A 13,621-nucleotide genomic window follows, 5' to 3' on the forward strand; every position below is an offset into this window, starting at 1 on the left:
GCATAAAAATTGCTTGTGTCCAGCTCATTGTTGCAAAGGAAAAAATGTATACAAGACACCGGGGCCCCTTATAACTACTAGGATTTGTATACCTCTGTAGCACATTTGCACCATGAGCTTGACACAGACAATTTCTGCTGCTTTGTTTTTTTTTTTTTTTTTTTTTTTCTCCAACAATAAAGAAATGCTTAGAGCGTTTGCTACCCCAAGACTTCATAGTCCTGATATGTGCCTGCTGTACCATGTACTTGTACTTGTATGAGAAAGTATCCTGTTCTCTTTGTATTATTTCCTTTATGTGAAATCCCTGGTGTTCCTGCCAGGCCCTCTGCTTTCCTAACTGACCTCACTAAGCATAAGAGCACATTGTGGTCAGTTCTCTAGCTATGCTGCGAAATTAGCCTGCTTTCCTACAACGATCAGACTTGTCCTGACATGCCCCCACTGCACAGCGTCTCACTGGGAAGATCAGTGTACTGCTGCTTCTCCTCCCTCCAGCTCTTATGCAGCTGAGAACAGAGGGAATGTGATCACTTACTTAAAAGTAAAAAAAAAAAAAAAGGGTAAATAGTGTGTGTGTGTGTGTGTGTGTGTGTTTTTTGTATACAGTATCTATACAAAAATGTTTTTTGCCTTTGATTCCTATTTTAAACTGAATGTGTTGTTTTACAAGGCAATCATTTCCAATCACTTTAAGCTATCAAATTGTAATGTACCATATTTTTCGCTCCATAAGACGCTCCTAGGTTTTAGAGGTGGAAAACAAGAAAAAAAATATTCTGAACCAAATGGTGTACTAAAATATTTAATAAAATATAACCGAAAAATATTTCTACACTGTCAAACAATCCAAGGGGGCACCCTATGCTGATCCCCAATCTAACTGGGACATATGCACTGACCTCAACACAACAGGAGTAATTTACATCAACCACCAATGTAACAGACATTTACAATGACAAGTGATGTAACAGGTGTATTTACAGTAACCCCCATCTCTCTGCTAATCTCTGCATTCTTATCTCCCTCTCAGTACAACTCTTACCTCTACATGCCCCCTATGCTCACCTGTATGCTGTTTTACATCCTCTAGTTGGGTGGCATACAGAGGAGGGGGCGTGATTTGCATATGAATCGCGGTGGGTTGCCGACCTCATTTACATATAAATGCTCACACAATTTACATATAAATAGTGGGCAAATTTACATGTGAATGCCGAACCTGTGGGGGTTAATTGCAGAACAATACCTTGTGTTTCTCTCCCTCTAGCAGCTGAAGGGGGGGGGGGGGGGACAGACTTTCAGCTGGTGCAGAGAGCTGCACAGGGCATCGTTCTCCCGCCGCAATGATCCTCCTATCAGCGACCCTGCTGGTCAATATTCACTCCATAAGACGCACAGACATTTCCCCCCATTTTTTGGGGGGGAGAAAAGTACGTCTTTATGGAGCAAAAAATATGGTATATGATGTTGAACTGTACTTGTACTTTGCCATTCACGTAAAGTGAGCAAGGTTTCTTTAAATCCGATTCAATTTTGTTAACTAGTCAGTTATGCTTTTGTGTGTTTTTTACTTTACTCTGTATTTCCCAGATTCTAGAAAACAAGTGGAGTACAGAGTTGAAGCAGTTGTCCACCATCCAGAAGCAAGAGTATCAGGAGTGGGTAATAAAGCTGCACCAGGACCTCAAGAATCCCAACAACAGCTTCATCAGGTTGGGCACAGTAAATGTACAATATATGGAAGTATTGTGAAGTGCAATGACACATAGGGGTTGATCCAATAAAACCGGAGCGTGCACAATATAGAGCAGCTCTGCATAGAAACCAATCTGCTTCCATTTTTTATTTATTTTTTTTTGTCAAAGCTTAATCGAACAAGCTGAAGTTAGAAGCTAATTGTCTACCATGCACAGCTGCATCAAATTCTGCGCACTCAAGTTTTAGTAAATAAACCCCAGAGCATCCAGTCAGAAGCTATCTGTAAAAATCTGACATGACTGAACTGCTGGAACAGATATTACTTCTAAGTTAGAACACGCCAAAGTAATTTACCTTGTTTTGTGCTCTTTCTGAGAAAATTACAAAGACAAGTGCCGAACGACATCCTGACTATATTCACTCCAAATTCCATCTTCGCCTTAGTTACCATTAGTGTATGATTTCCTTTTTTTCTTTGCATCCATATTTTTGGAAACAAGGCTTCTTTATTAGTTTCGGCATTTGCAACAATTTTTTTCAACTGAAATATCTACTTATTGAATTTGAGTCAATTCCCTCTATTTAGCATGGATGGGGGAATCGGTGGATGTTTTTCTGGTTGAGCCCACAGGTCTTGGTAAATTCTCTTAATTGTAGTAGGACTTTATTTATCTTTCTGCTTCATTAAAAAAAAAAAAAAAAACTTTTAGATTTTCTGTTTTTTTTATTTGTTTTTCAACAGTGAGGAAATTAAAGTCCAGCAAAGCCACCTTCTGGAATCCACAGAGACCAGCCACTCTTTGTATGAGGAACATGGGCAGCTGGAGGAAAGCTTTACTATTCACTTGGGTGAGGCCTTTTAATTAACGCTGTGTTGGATGCAGAAGAGGATCCAAAGCAATGTGTTTTATCATCAGCGATCTGCCTGTGTCTGAAATCCAGAAAAATGTATGCATGCAGCATGTGTATGAATGTCTCCCCTTTCTCCACTGCACCTCATCTTTTGGATACCTGGTCATCAGACCTGTATTAACTTCCAGGACATCCAGTTCCAAAAGCATGGGCATTAAAATAAATGTGCCCATTCGTCATTTGCTGTTATAAAAGTCTCCACTCTTTTAGAAAGACTTCACAAGATGTTGTGGTTGGAATTGGTGCCCATTTAGCCAAAAGAGCATTTGTGAGGTCAGGTACTAATGTTGGATAAGAAGACTTGGATCAGCATTCAAATTCACCCCAAAGATGTTCAGTAGTTATGAGGTCAGGGTTCTGTGCAGGACATTTGAGTTTGTCCACGCTACACTGGTTAAACCATGTCTTCATGGAGCTGGCTTTGTACACAGGGGTACAGTCATTCTGGAAGTGAAAAGAGCTTTCCGCAAACTTTGATATGCACAGTTGCTTAAAATGTCTTGTATGCTGTAGCAGTAAAATGGTTCTAAAGACTAATGCCCTGTACATTCCGACATTCCGACAACAAAATCCATGGATTTTTTCCGACGGATGTTGGCTCAAACTTGTCTTGCATACACACGGTCACACAAATCTTGTCGGAAATTGAAGTTCAATAGCCAGTGCGGCTCTTCTGCTTTATTCCGAGCATGCGTGGAACTTTGTGCGTCGGAATTGTGTACACATGATCGGAATTTACGACAACGGATTTCAAATTTTGTGTGTTGGAAATTCCGATGGAAAATGTCCGATGGAGCTTACACACTGTTGGAATTTCTGATAACAGGCTCCCATCGAACATTTTCTGTCAGAAAATCCGACCATGTGTACGGGGCATAAGAGGTATTTTTACATCAATACATTCCCTACATTAGGGTAAGAATCACCCCGCTGTTCCCACATTGGCTCCAGCTGCTGTCAGTCTAACCCTGTGAGGAGGGAGCAGGGGGCGTGGCTGAGCTGTGCTTTGTGCATCTGTGGGTGCACAGTCTGGCTTGAGATCGTTCCCACACTTGTGCTTCCATAGCACACGGCTTGCTATGGGGGGGGTCACACACAGGAAAGTAGGAGCAGAGGGTGCCGATGGGGGACAGCAGCAGAAGAGGAAGTGTGGTACCAATAAGTATAGCATCTTTTTTTTTTTTTTTTTTTAATTAAAACAAAAATTTAACTTTACAACCATTTTACAGTACTCTTCATTGAAAACACCTGAACGCAATTATTTGGAGGGGAATCTACACAATTCTAGCCATGTAGTGTAGGTGTGATCAGTAATTTTGATGTTTTAGAGTGTATGTCGTACAGATGAATCTGACATCTTTTGCTACCCTGGAGATGTGAATGTTTGCATCACCCAGTAGTGCAATCTCCAAAGTATGTATGTGATCTGCTGCACCAATAGTAAAAAAAAAACATGTACTAGAGATAATGGGATGCTAACATAGACCTACAACTTTTTTTCTTCCACTCTCCAAAGAGAAGGCATTGCTCATTTGCCAGCTTTGCTCATATAAGGCCACTTTTACACTGGTGTGGGCAGGCGGCAGCGGTAAAGCAGCGCTATTTTTAGCGCCGCTTTACCGTCGTTTTAGCGGCGCTAGTGGGGCAGTTTTAACCCCGGCTAGCGGCTGAAAAAGGGTTAAAACCGCCCACAAAGCGCCACTGCCCCATTGTTTTCAATGGGCAGGGGCGCTTTAGGAGCGGTGTGTACACCGCTCTTGCAGCGCTGCTGCTTGCAGGACTTTTTTTTTTTTTTTTTACCGTCCTGCAAGCGCACCGCTCCAGTGTGGAAGCACTCAGGCTTTCACACTGGAGAGACAGGAGAGGCTCTTTACAGGCGCTATGCAGGTGCTATTTTTAGCGATGTAGCGCCTGTAAAGCGCCTCAGTGTGAAAGTAGCCTAAATGTGTTTTTGTTTAAAGTGTATTTCTACTTTCGCAGCCAAATTGGGACACTGTCTGTCCTTTATAAAGAGTTAAAGATCTGAAGGCTTGGAGGGTAGATAGTATGTTAATGCACTTAAAAAAATCTGTTCCTACATCTATCCCCTAATTGCACATTGTTTTCTTCAGAATAGTTTGCAATCTGCCTATATTTGCTGAGATAGGAACCAGCCCCTTTAGTGTGTGACGTTTTTCTATTTCCGCAGGGGCTCAGCTGAAGACCATGCACAATTTGAGGCTGTTGAGAGCGGACATGTTAGATTTCTGCAGACATAAACGCAATCATCGGAGTGGAGTTAAACTGCACAGACTGCAGACCGCACTCTCCTTGTATTCAGCATCGTTGTGTGGTCTAGTCTTGTTGGTGGATAACCGTATTAATTCTTACAGTGGTATCAAAAGAGGTAATCCTAGCAGTGATGTTAAATTATATCTACACTCAAGATCCAAATGTATCATATTGCAGTCTACCAGCACTTAGATGTGGCTGCATTCGTTTTTTCTTTTTTTTTTTTTGTTCTTCTTTTTTTCAGGTTGAAAACATTTTCTGCAAGTACATAAAAAACAAAACAAAAAAAAAAAACCTGTTGCTCCTTCCAAAAATGAGTTGAACTGAAACATCTATAAAAAAATATATCAATCTTATCAGCCCTCCCAGCTTTCTTCTATGAACTACAAAGCAACCCCCCTCTATGTAATGGTGATAATGAGCTAGGGAGGTATTTGTAATCCAAGCCAGGAGGAGAGCCTAGGGTGACAACACTGCTCCATCAGAGATCTATAAAGTAGGTGTGCGTTGTCACCCTAGGATATGCTGTGTGTTACTGTTGATCAGCAGGTGGGGAAAAAAAAGCATTAAAAAAAAGGAAAATAATGTAGCCACGACATTTAGGTACTGGTAAGCTGTATTTGGGTTTATATTTGCTTTAGCTATCTTTAACTTTAATTCCTATTTTTGAAAAGTGTAAAAACTCAACCTTTTCTAGCATTTCATTGAAGTCGTTAGTTGAAAGTTCATCAGAAATAAAATCAGGTTATCTTATGGAAAGGAGCCACTAGTGTCATTGAAAAATGTGTATGTGACCGCTGTCATACATGCACAAAAATTGAGCTATTGAAGGTATGAAACCCAGGCTATGGTTTTTTTTTTTTTTTTTTTTTTAATTTCAGGTACTTGTATAGCGCCGTCAATTTACACAGCGCTTTACATTTACATTGTACATTCACATCAGTCCCTACCCTCAAGGAGCTTACAATCTAAGGTCCCTAACTCACATTCATACATACTAAGGACAATTTAGACAGGATCCAAATTAACCTACCAGCATGTCTTTGGAGTGTGGGAGGAAACCTGAGTACCCGGAGGAAACCCACGCAGGCACAGGGAGAACATGCAAACTCCAGGCAGGTAGTGACATGGTTGGGATTAGAACCAGTGACCCTTCTTACTGCTAGGCGAGAGTGCTACCCACTACACCACTGTGCCGCCCTCATGTTCTTGGGTTTATTGCTTTGGTAGGTACACTTTTTAAGGTACGTCAGGAGTGTTATGCTTTTTATAACACTGAGACTGATCTTGTAAACCCCAGCCCCCTCTCCTTGCCAATATTTTTTTTTTTTTTTAAATCCACAATCGCATTGGGTAGATTTTCAGCGTCTACAGAACAAAAGCAGGTAACGAATACTTTTTCTTTAAACAAAATTAGATGTTCATTTCAAAAAGCTGACATTATCAGTTTATTTTTATGGTGAGGGCAAGAATGGCCAGTGATGAAACCATTAATATCAGACTTGTGTTAAATTACATCTAATGCCAAAGCTTTTTATCTAGTTTTGGAAATACTTATGAATTGTTAAAAGCTCTGTTTTGGTTACTTTATTTGTCTTTTGTGTCCCATTGGGGAGATATTCCTTCTCCTCCTTTCTTGTGCACAAAACCGTGGCAACAAAGGGAAATCCAAGATGAAAACCCTTGTTACACTGAGAGATGTGTAGCTGCCTGCCATACAGATATAAGGCAGCCATACTGTATATTTTACATCTATAGGAAAGCTATAGTAAGCAAAATACAGCCATCCGTAAGCTGCTTCTAAGAAATACTGGCCGCATGGAGGTTTCTGGCTTCAGTACATTGAGATGCTAGCCCAGAACAAACATGCATAGTAGACGGTCTTATTTCAGCCAGGTTTTGGGTCAACAGTGGTGCCCTACATATTTTTTTTTGCTACCCCTGCAAACCAATGGTTGAAGCCTGATTGTCTCATTATTTGGAGTCTGCTTCCGTCCTAAAAAGTGGTTGTCTATATTCTGTATTTGTTAAAAATCCTTATATACTCAAAGGGATTTATCTGGAATTTTCTTTTCCTTTTTATTTTGTCCAGATTTTGCCACAGTCTGCCAGGAATGCACCGACTTCCATTTCCCACTGCTGCAGGAGCAGCTGGATGTTGTTCAACAAGTTGTCCTATATGCCAGAGCTCAGAGGAATCAGAAGGCTAAACATCAGCAAGGTTGGTGGGGGTAGTGTGGGCTACATGTTTTGTGTCATGGCATTTATAACATACCCCTCCCAGTGCACTATTTTATTCTGACAGAGGGAGGTTTCCCCACCATTAGAATACAATGATCACTGCTGTTGACTATAGCTGCCTGCAGTGATTACACACAAAAAAATAAAAATAAATAAAGTCCAACGGGCTGGGTCTACTGCAGTTGATCGATGGATTGGATTGACTTCTTCAATACAACCAGCCTGACCATAGATGGATCAAAATTTGGCCAGTTCCAGCTAAACTGGCCAAATTTCAATCCATCTGTGGCCTGCCTTTAGGCTAGTTCACACCACACACCATGCATTATTTTGCACAAAATGCATGCACTGGTGTGCAGTGAGAACTGACAAATGCATTGTTAAATTTCATTGCAGTGCTTGCAGTGTTTTTCCTTCTATGTAATTTTATGTGCTGCACTGTGCAAAAATGCAATGCTGTGTGTCAACTGAAGCCATATTAAATAAGGAACATGACTTTGTTCTTGTGTTGGGACTGCATTAGACAACACTGCCCAGCGCTGCTTAACGCGGCTGGTGTGAACCAGCTCTTTCAGCGAAGTGTATCATGCATGTGAAGAGTGTATCGTGCTCCTCAATGGATCAAACTTTATATGGTAAAAGGTACACTATCCTATGCATAGTAATTGTAGATTATATTAGTACATAGATATGAAGAAATGGCATTCCATAGAATATGGGCAAGTGTAGTTGTGTAAACATTATTGCAGGATGGATAGTTTGGTAGGTTACAGTCAACCTTGACTTATGGAAATATTGAATTACAGTGTCCTTGTATAACTGATACTTGACCTGAGATCGCTTCTTGAGTGCCAGGATTTGCCCCTCTGTATATCTTGTATAACTGCTACAGTTTTCTAATTGAGAAATCTGAATGTGAAGAAATGTATTTACTGATTTTAGAGGGTGATAATAATGGCAGACAAAGCCAATTATTATTGAACAGGGAGATTTTCCACATGTATGGCTGTCTCTGCTGAGTTAAGACCTGAGTTAAGCAGATCACATGGCTCTGCCATGAATTGAAGTAGAGGCATATCTGCCATGCTTGACCACCAAAGTAAGCATTTTCCCGATGGGCAGCACAGGATAGTTGCTTTCACCCTGTTCAGAAAACAGGTGATCTTATATGCCTTCATATAAGTCTTAATTGACATCAGCGGCGGCCCATGCATTGTGGGCGCACAGAAGCCACCCCCCCATCCCTGCCGCCACCCCTCTATCCATGCGCCCAGGCCCTTTCAGGATGCCGGACTCATGGACTCCTATGGCGGGGGCAGGTGGGGGTGTTTGTTTTATTTATTTATTTATTTTTGAAGCAGCTGATTAGAGCCAAATTAATAGAGATCTTGCGAGCTTACCAATATAATAATCTAAGAATCCAAACAAACATCCCTCCCCAGCTGCTAGCACCAGACACACTCCCATAAACTGTGTCGGAATTAAAAAAAAAATAAAATAAACTTGTGCCGTGCTGAGTGTACCTCTGTATAAATACTATTAACAAATGTGGCAATGCATAAAGTGCAGATGCCAGTGATATAAAGTGACAATAAATATACTGAAATGTGTGTTACCACTATATATGTGTCTCTATTGGAAATCTTAACCAACCAATATGTTACCAAAGTGCAAGTGCTAAATCAAACCGGTACCTACATAGCTATACATACATGATTAAATATATTGCTATTTTTTTCAAACATTAATTCACTTCAAACAATCTGACATAATGTCCTGTGCTCAAAGACGAAAACCACAATCTACAGTGCAAGTGCTAATTGACAATACCTATATAATTATACATAAATATAAACCATAGATGAATGAGTGAATAAAACTGGTGCAGATATCATAAATGATAATACAGTCCTAATAAATTTGATTTATTGGAAGTCCAAAAAATAATTTGATATATAGGCTCTAATGGGCTTAAAAAAAGGGTGGGACACACCCGTGGGATCCCACCCAATTGCGTGACCATAGCGAACAAATTTTCGCCATTTTCACGCTACAGTGCCTCCCCGCCAATCAGGAGGCAGGTCAGTGAGACCTGTTTCCCGATTGGCCAAAGCGCCGGATGCCCAGCGATTTTGCGAAAGAGGACACACAGAGAGTGGAGGAAGCTGGAGGAGCAGACGACTCCGCTGCTTCCCACACAGGAGGAGAGCCACAGACCGGTAAGTGCCGTACCTCCCGCATGGTTCTGTGTGTGTGCTTTCAGTGCCAGGAACCAGGAGCCCGCGGGGTGGGGTGCTATCAGAGTCATGAGCCCCGCGCCGGGGGCATTGTCAGAGCTGCCAGCTGCAAAGGGGGGGTTGTGCTGTCAGAGCCGCCAGCCGCCGGGGGGGGATTCCTGTCAGCCACGACAGGGGTGGGGGGGGGGAGGGGAGGGGTGCGAGTGCTATATACCAAATGCTGACCTATGTATATACCCTATCTGTAATGCTGATCTATATACCCAATGCTGACCTATGTACCCTATCTATTAGGCTGACCTATATAAGGGGAGGGGTCAAAAAGGAAGGACGTGGTCTGGCACCCCCCCCCCCCATGCTAAAACTTCACCAGCCGCCACTGATTGACATCATACACCTGACATCTATTGTAAGTGACCGGAAAAGCTCAGATGATGTCTCCTCTTTGGGGTATTGAGAGCCTGAGCCCCTTAGGGTCATAGACAGATCAAAATTTGGCTGGTTCAGCGGGGACTAGCTAAATCATGACCTGTGTGTGGCCATCCCTGTACAACAGAAGTCAATCGTTAGATCAACTTCTATCAAAAAATGGACACACTGAAAAACTTTTGTTGATCAGCAGCTGCAGCCAGTCGGCTGCAGCTGCTGATCATTGTATTCTGACAGCTGAGAGTTCCACTGTCAGAATACAATATCCCTGTGGGGGGGGGGATTCTTCCTCCCCCATCGTTTATGTAAATGGAGGAATCCATGGAACCATGTATGGCCAGCTTTGGTTATGTAGGAAAATGTTAACTGTTATCTGTTGTCTTCCACAAGCATTTTAACATTTTTTAAAGTCAGCAGCTACAAGTGCTTTTATTGCTGACTCTTGAGAAATAAACACCAGCATGTAGAGTCCAGTGCTTTTTTCATCGGACTTCTGCTCTCTGGCTCTTCCATCTGGGGGCCGGCTGTGAGGTCCTGATATCACACTCACAGCTGGCTCCCTACTGTGCATGTGCGAGGTATGGCATTGTGGTGGGACTGGTCCTGCAGCTTTTTGGGATGTGTGACGTGACTTAGAAGGCTACAGGCAAAAAGGAGAAGAGGTGGTCCCAAGCATATGTCATTATAGCCTAGATGAGAATTGGGGAAGTGGGAGCAGGTACTGGGGGGGGGGGGGTACCCTCTCCCCAAAATGGGGGGAGGAGGATAGGCAGTACTTTTCTCTTTTGGGTAAAACGGTGTAGGGGCTGAGTGTGGTGTAAATTGGTCCGCCAGCATCATTAAACCAAAATTATGCACAGAGTGCAATACGACCCCTCATGGACTTTGAAGGCAGAACCACATATAGTCATATGTAAAAAAATCTATTTTTTATTTAGAAACATGAAATGTAAAAAGGACACACAGGGATTCTTGGTCCGATTCTTGCCAGGAACAGTGTATGCATAGAGTTTTTACCCTGTGTTTGTTCCACCAGTTTCCTCCCACAACCCAGTTGCATGTTAATAAGTTAGGCTGGCCATACATTATGCAATTTTCTTATTAAATTTCCTTTAGATTTACCTTCGAATGTACTGCAAGGACCTGTCTGATTGCATACAAATTAAAAGTCTTTAGGTTTGGCCTCATATTATATGGTTTTGGTAAATCTGAAGGAAAATTTGTACAAGAAAAATGTAATTTGGGCGGCACAGTGGTGTAGTGGATAGCACTCTCGCCTAGCAGTAAAAAGGGTCGCTGGTTTAAATCCCAACCACGACACTACCTGCCTGGAGTTTGCATGTTCTCCCTGTGCCTGTGTGGGTTTCCTCCGGGTACTCCGGTTTCCTCCCACACTCCAAAGAAATGCTGGTAGGTTAATTGGCTTCTTGTTAAATTGGCCCTAGTATATGAATGTGAGTTAGGGACCTTAGATTGGAAGCTCCTTGAGGGTAGGGACCGATGTGAATGTACAATGTATATGTAAAGCGCTGTGTAAATTGATGGTGCTATATAAGTACCTTAAATAATAATAATATAATGTACTAGCCTTATGCCTGGTACAAACCTAGTGGGCTGAATGAAAAAAAAAACAAAAAACTGGAGTCCAGGAGGAGCTGCTGTACTAACAATTTGATGTTTGTACAGTGATCTCCCCCACTGAGCTATTGTGTTGTGACAGGGGGACAATCCCACACTAACCCCCCCCCCCACCCCCACCCCCACCATAACACGCCGATCAGCAGATCTTTTTCGGTCATGCCGCTTCAACAGAAGCCGGCTAACGTATACACGGGCCCAATGTGGGATGGTTTCTATTGAACCAGCCAATTCTGCCCGATATTCGGCCCGTGTGTGCGGCCCTTTAATTTGCTGCCACCCAACAGTGACTTGACTTATATGGCTGTGGTGGTGAACATTAGATTACATTAGATTTGATTAGATTAGGTTGTTTTGCTTTTTTTTTATGCAGTCTTATGCAGTCCCCTGATGAATGTAAAAAAAATATTCCCTCCACTGTTTTATACTGTACGGCATTCTGCATGAAATATTATGTACTGAGAGGTTTACACACCACAAAAATGACTTTCTTAAAGACTACATTCTCATTTTGGAACACCTAGAAATGAATTTAAAGCGGTTGTATACCCGCTGAATTTTTTTTTTTTTACCCCTGTAAAGCAAAAGGCATAATGAGCTAGTATGCACCGCATACTAGCTCATTATGAAATACTTACCTTAGAACGAGGCGTCGGTATCTTACCTGGTCCACGCCGAGGGAGCTGTCATGTTGCCTCAGCGTGTCTTCCGGGTATCGCGGTTCCAGCGCTGTGAGTGGCTGGAGCCGCGATGTTGTCACTCCCGCACAGGCGCGCGGGAGATTTCTTACCCGGCAAGGTCCGGCAATTGCCAGGCCTTCAGCTGAGAATCCCCTGTGCGCATGCGCCGCTGCAGTCATCGGCTCATAGCAAGGGGAATATCTCCTAAACCGTACAGGTTTAGGAGATATTTTTTTTTACCTACAGGTAAGCCTTATTATAGGCTTACCTGTAGGTAAAAGTGTAAAAAAAAAAAAACTATACAACCACTTTAAATGAATTGATTGGACTTTGATATTAGCAGAATATCTGTTTCCTAAATGTCATTTGTATTTGATGTCTGGGGTTGAGCTTTTTACATCACCTTCTTATGTGAATTAAGTGTAGATATTAACTCCATTTCCAGAGAGAAGTTCCTAAAATATTTCAGCAAATGCCTGAACATTGTTTTTTGTGCCCTCAATAGGCCTTTCATTTTTGCTGCACAGTCACCATAGGCCCAGCAAAAACTCCACCATGTCTTCCAGATTTCCAACAATTAAGTGAACATGCTGTTTTTGATTGCTGTACCCCTGGTATTGGACTGTGGGGCAGGCCGGGCATGTGGCCAAGCATTAAATCTGAGCTGAGGTTGAGGCTGATGCCCAGGTCGATGGTGCTCCATGTATGAACCACAAACAAAACTGTTCACAGGGCCTGCTTGCACTGCTCTTTTGTAATATAGCGCGTTTCCACATGTTCACTTTAAGCAGCATTAGTTCCCAAAGCCATTTACTATATGTTTCTTTAAGGCACAAGTGTTGTAAACAGCCTAACCCTGTGACGTGAATATATATCAGCACATAACAAAATGAACACACATCTATATTTATCTGTGTCTCTATTTGGCGTGTCATCTGCTCTCTGCTGCTCTATAAATTGAAGTGCTGCTGGGGCACTCCTAAATACAGCCAGCAGGTTTTACTAAGTACTATGAAAAAAAAAAAATGGTCGGCATGACAATTCCAGTCATTTGGCAACACTTCCCAGATCCAAACTAAAAGGAACTCGCTGGACCTGGATAATCCTTTTTGCTTTGCAGTGTGTTCCAGTCCAGCCTTTAAATGCAAAGGGATTTGTTACATTAAATCTGTTTTTCAAAGCAGTCATCATTTATTACACAGTTCACAGTTTGCAAAGATTCCCTTTAGGAGTTAGACAGCATGCGCCCAATCCAGCCTCTTACAGTCAGATTGGGGATCATTGATATTTTTGTAGGCATCTTCACTATGCTGGCCAACACTCCCTGGCCCACCCTGCTTAAGGGGAGAGTTGATGGTGTTTGCATTTCCAGCCAGTATCTAATATTTCAAGGCAGATTTAGTTTATTTTATTTAAAGGGATTTTCCTGTTTACCTGTAGATTTATCTAAACCCTTCCTAGAACTTTCTGATATTAAAGTGGACCTAAACTCAAAGATGATTTGCTATCTTA

At 42.1% G+C, this 13,621-nt stretch overlaps 1 protein-coding gene across 2 annotated transcripts in view; it reads left to right on the plus strand.

Annotated features, from left to right (window-relative positions):
* Positions 1–13,621, plus strand: part of FERRY3 (FERRY endosomal RAB5 effector complex subunit 3) — a 120,870-nt gene that overhangs the window by 39,051 nt on the left and 68,198 nt on the right. For both annotated transcript variants that reach the window (XM_073621248.1, XM_073621247.1), the window contains exons 6-9: positions 1,594–1,715; positions 2,444–2,550; positions 4,802–4,999; positions 6,977–7,105. In XM_073621248.1, coding sequence (XP_073477349.1) covers positions 1,594–1,715; positions 2,444–2,550; positions 4,802–4,999; positions 6,977–7,105 — 556 coding nt within the window. The remainder of the gene's footprint in view (positions 1–1,593; positions 1,716–2,443; positions 2,551–4,801; positions 5,000–6,976; positions 7,106–13,621) is intronic.

The sequence above is a fragment of the Aquarana catesbeiana genome, linkage group LG03 (genome assembly GCF_042186555.1).
Source record: "Aquarana catesbeiana isolate 2022-GZ linkage group LG03, ASM4218655v1, whole genome shotgun sequence".
NCBI classification, from domain to species: Eukaryota; Metazoa; Chordata; class Amphibia; order Anura; family Ranidae; genus Aquarana; species Aquarana catesbeiana.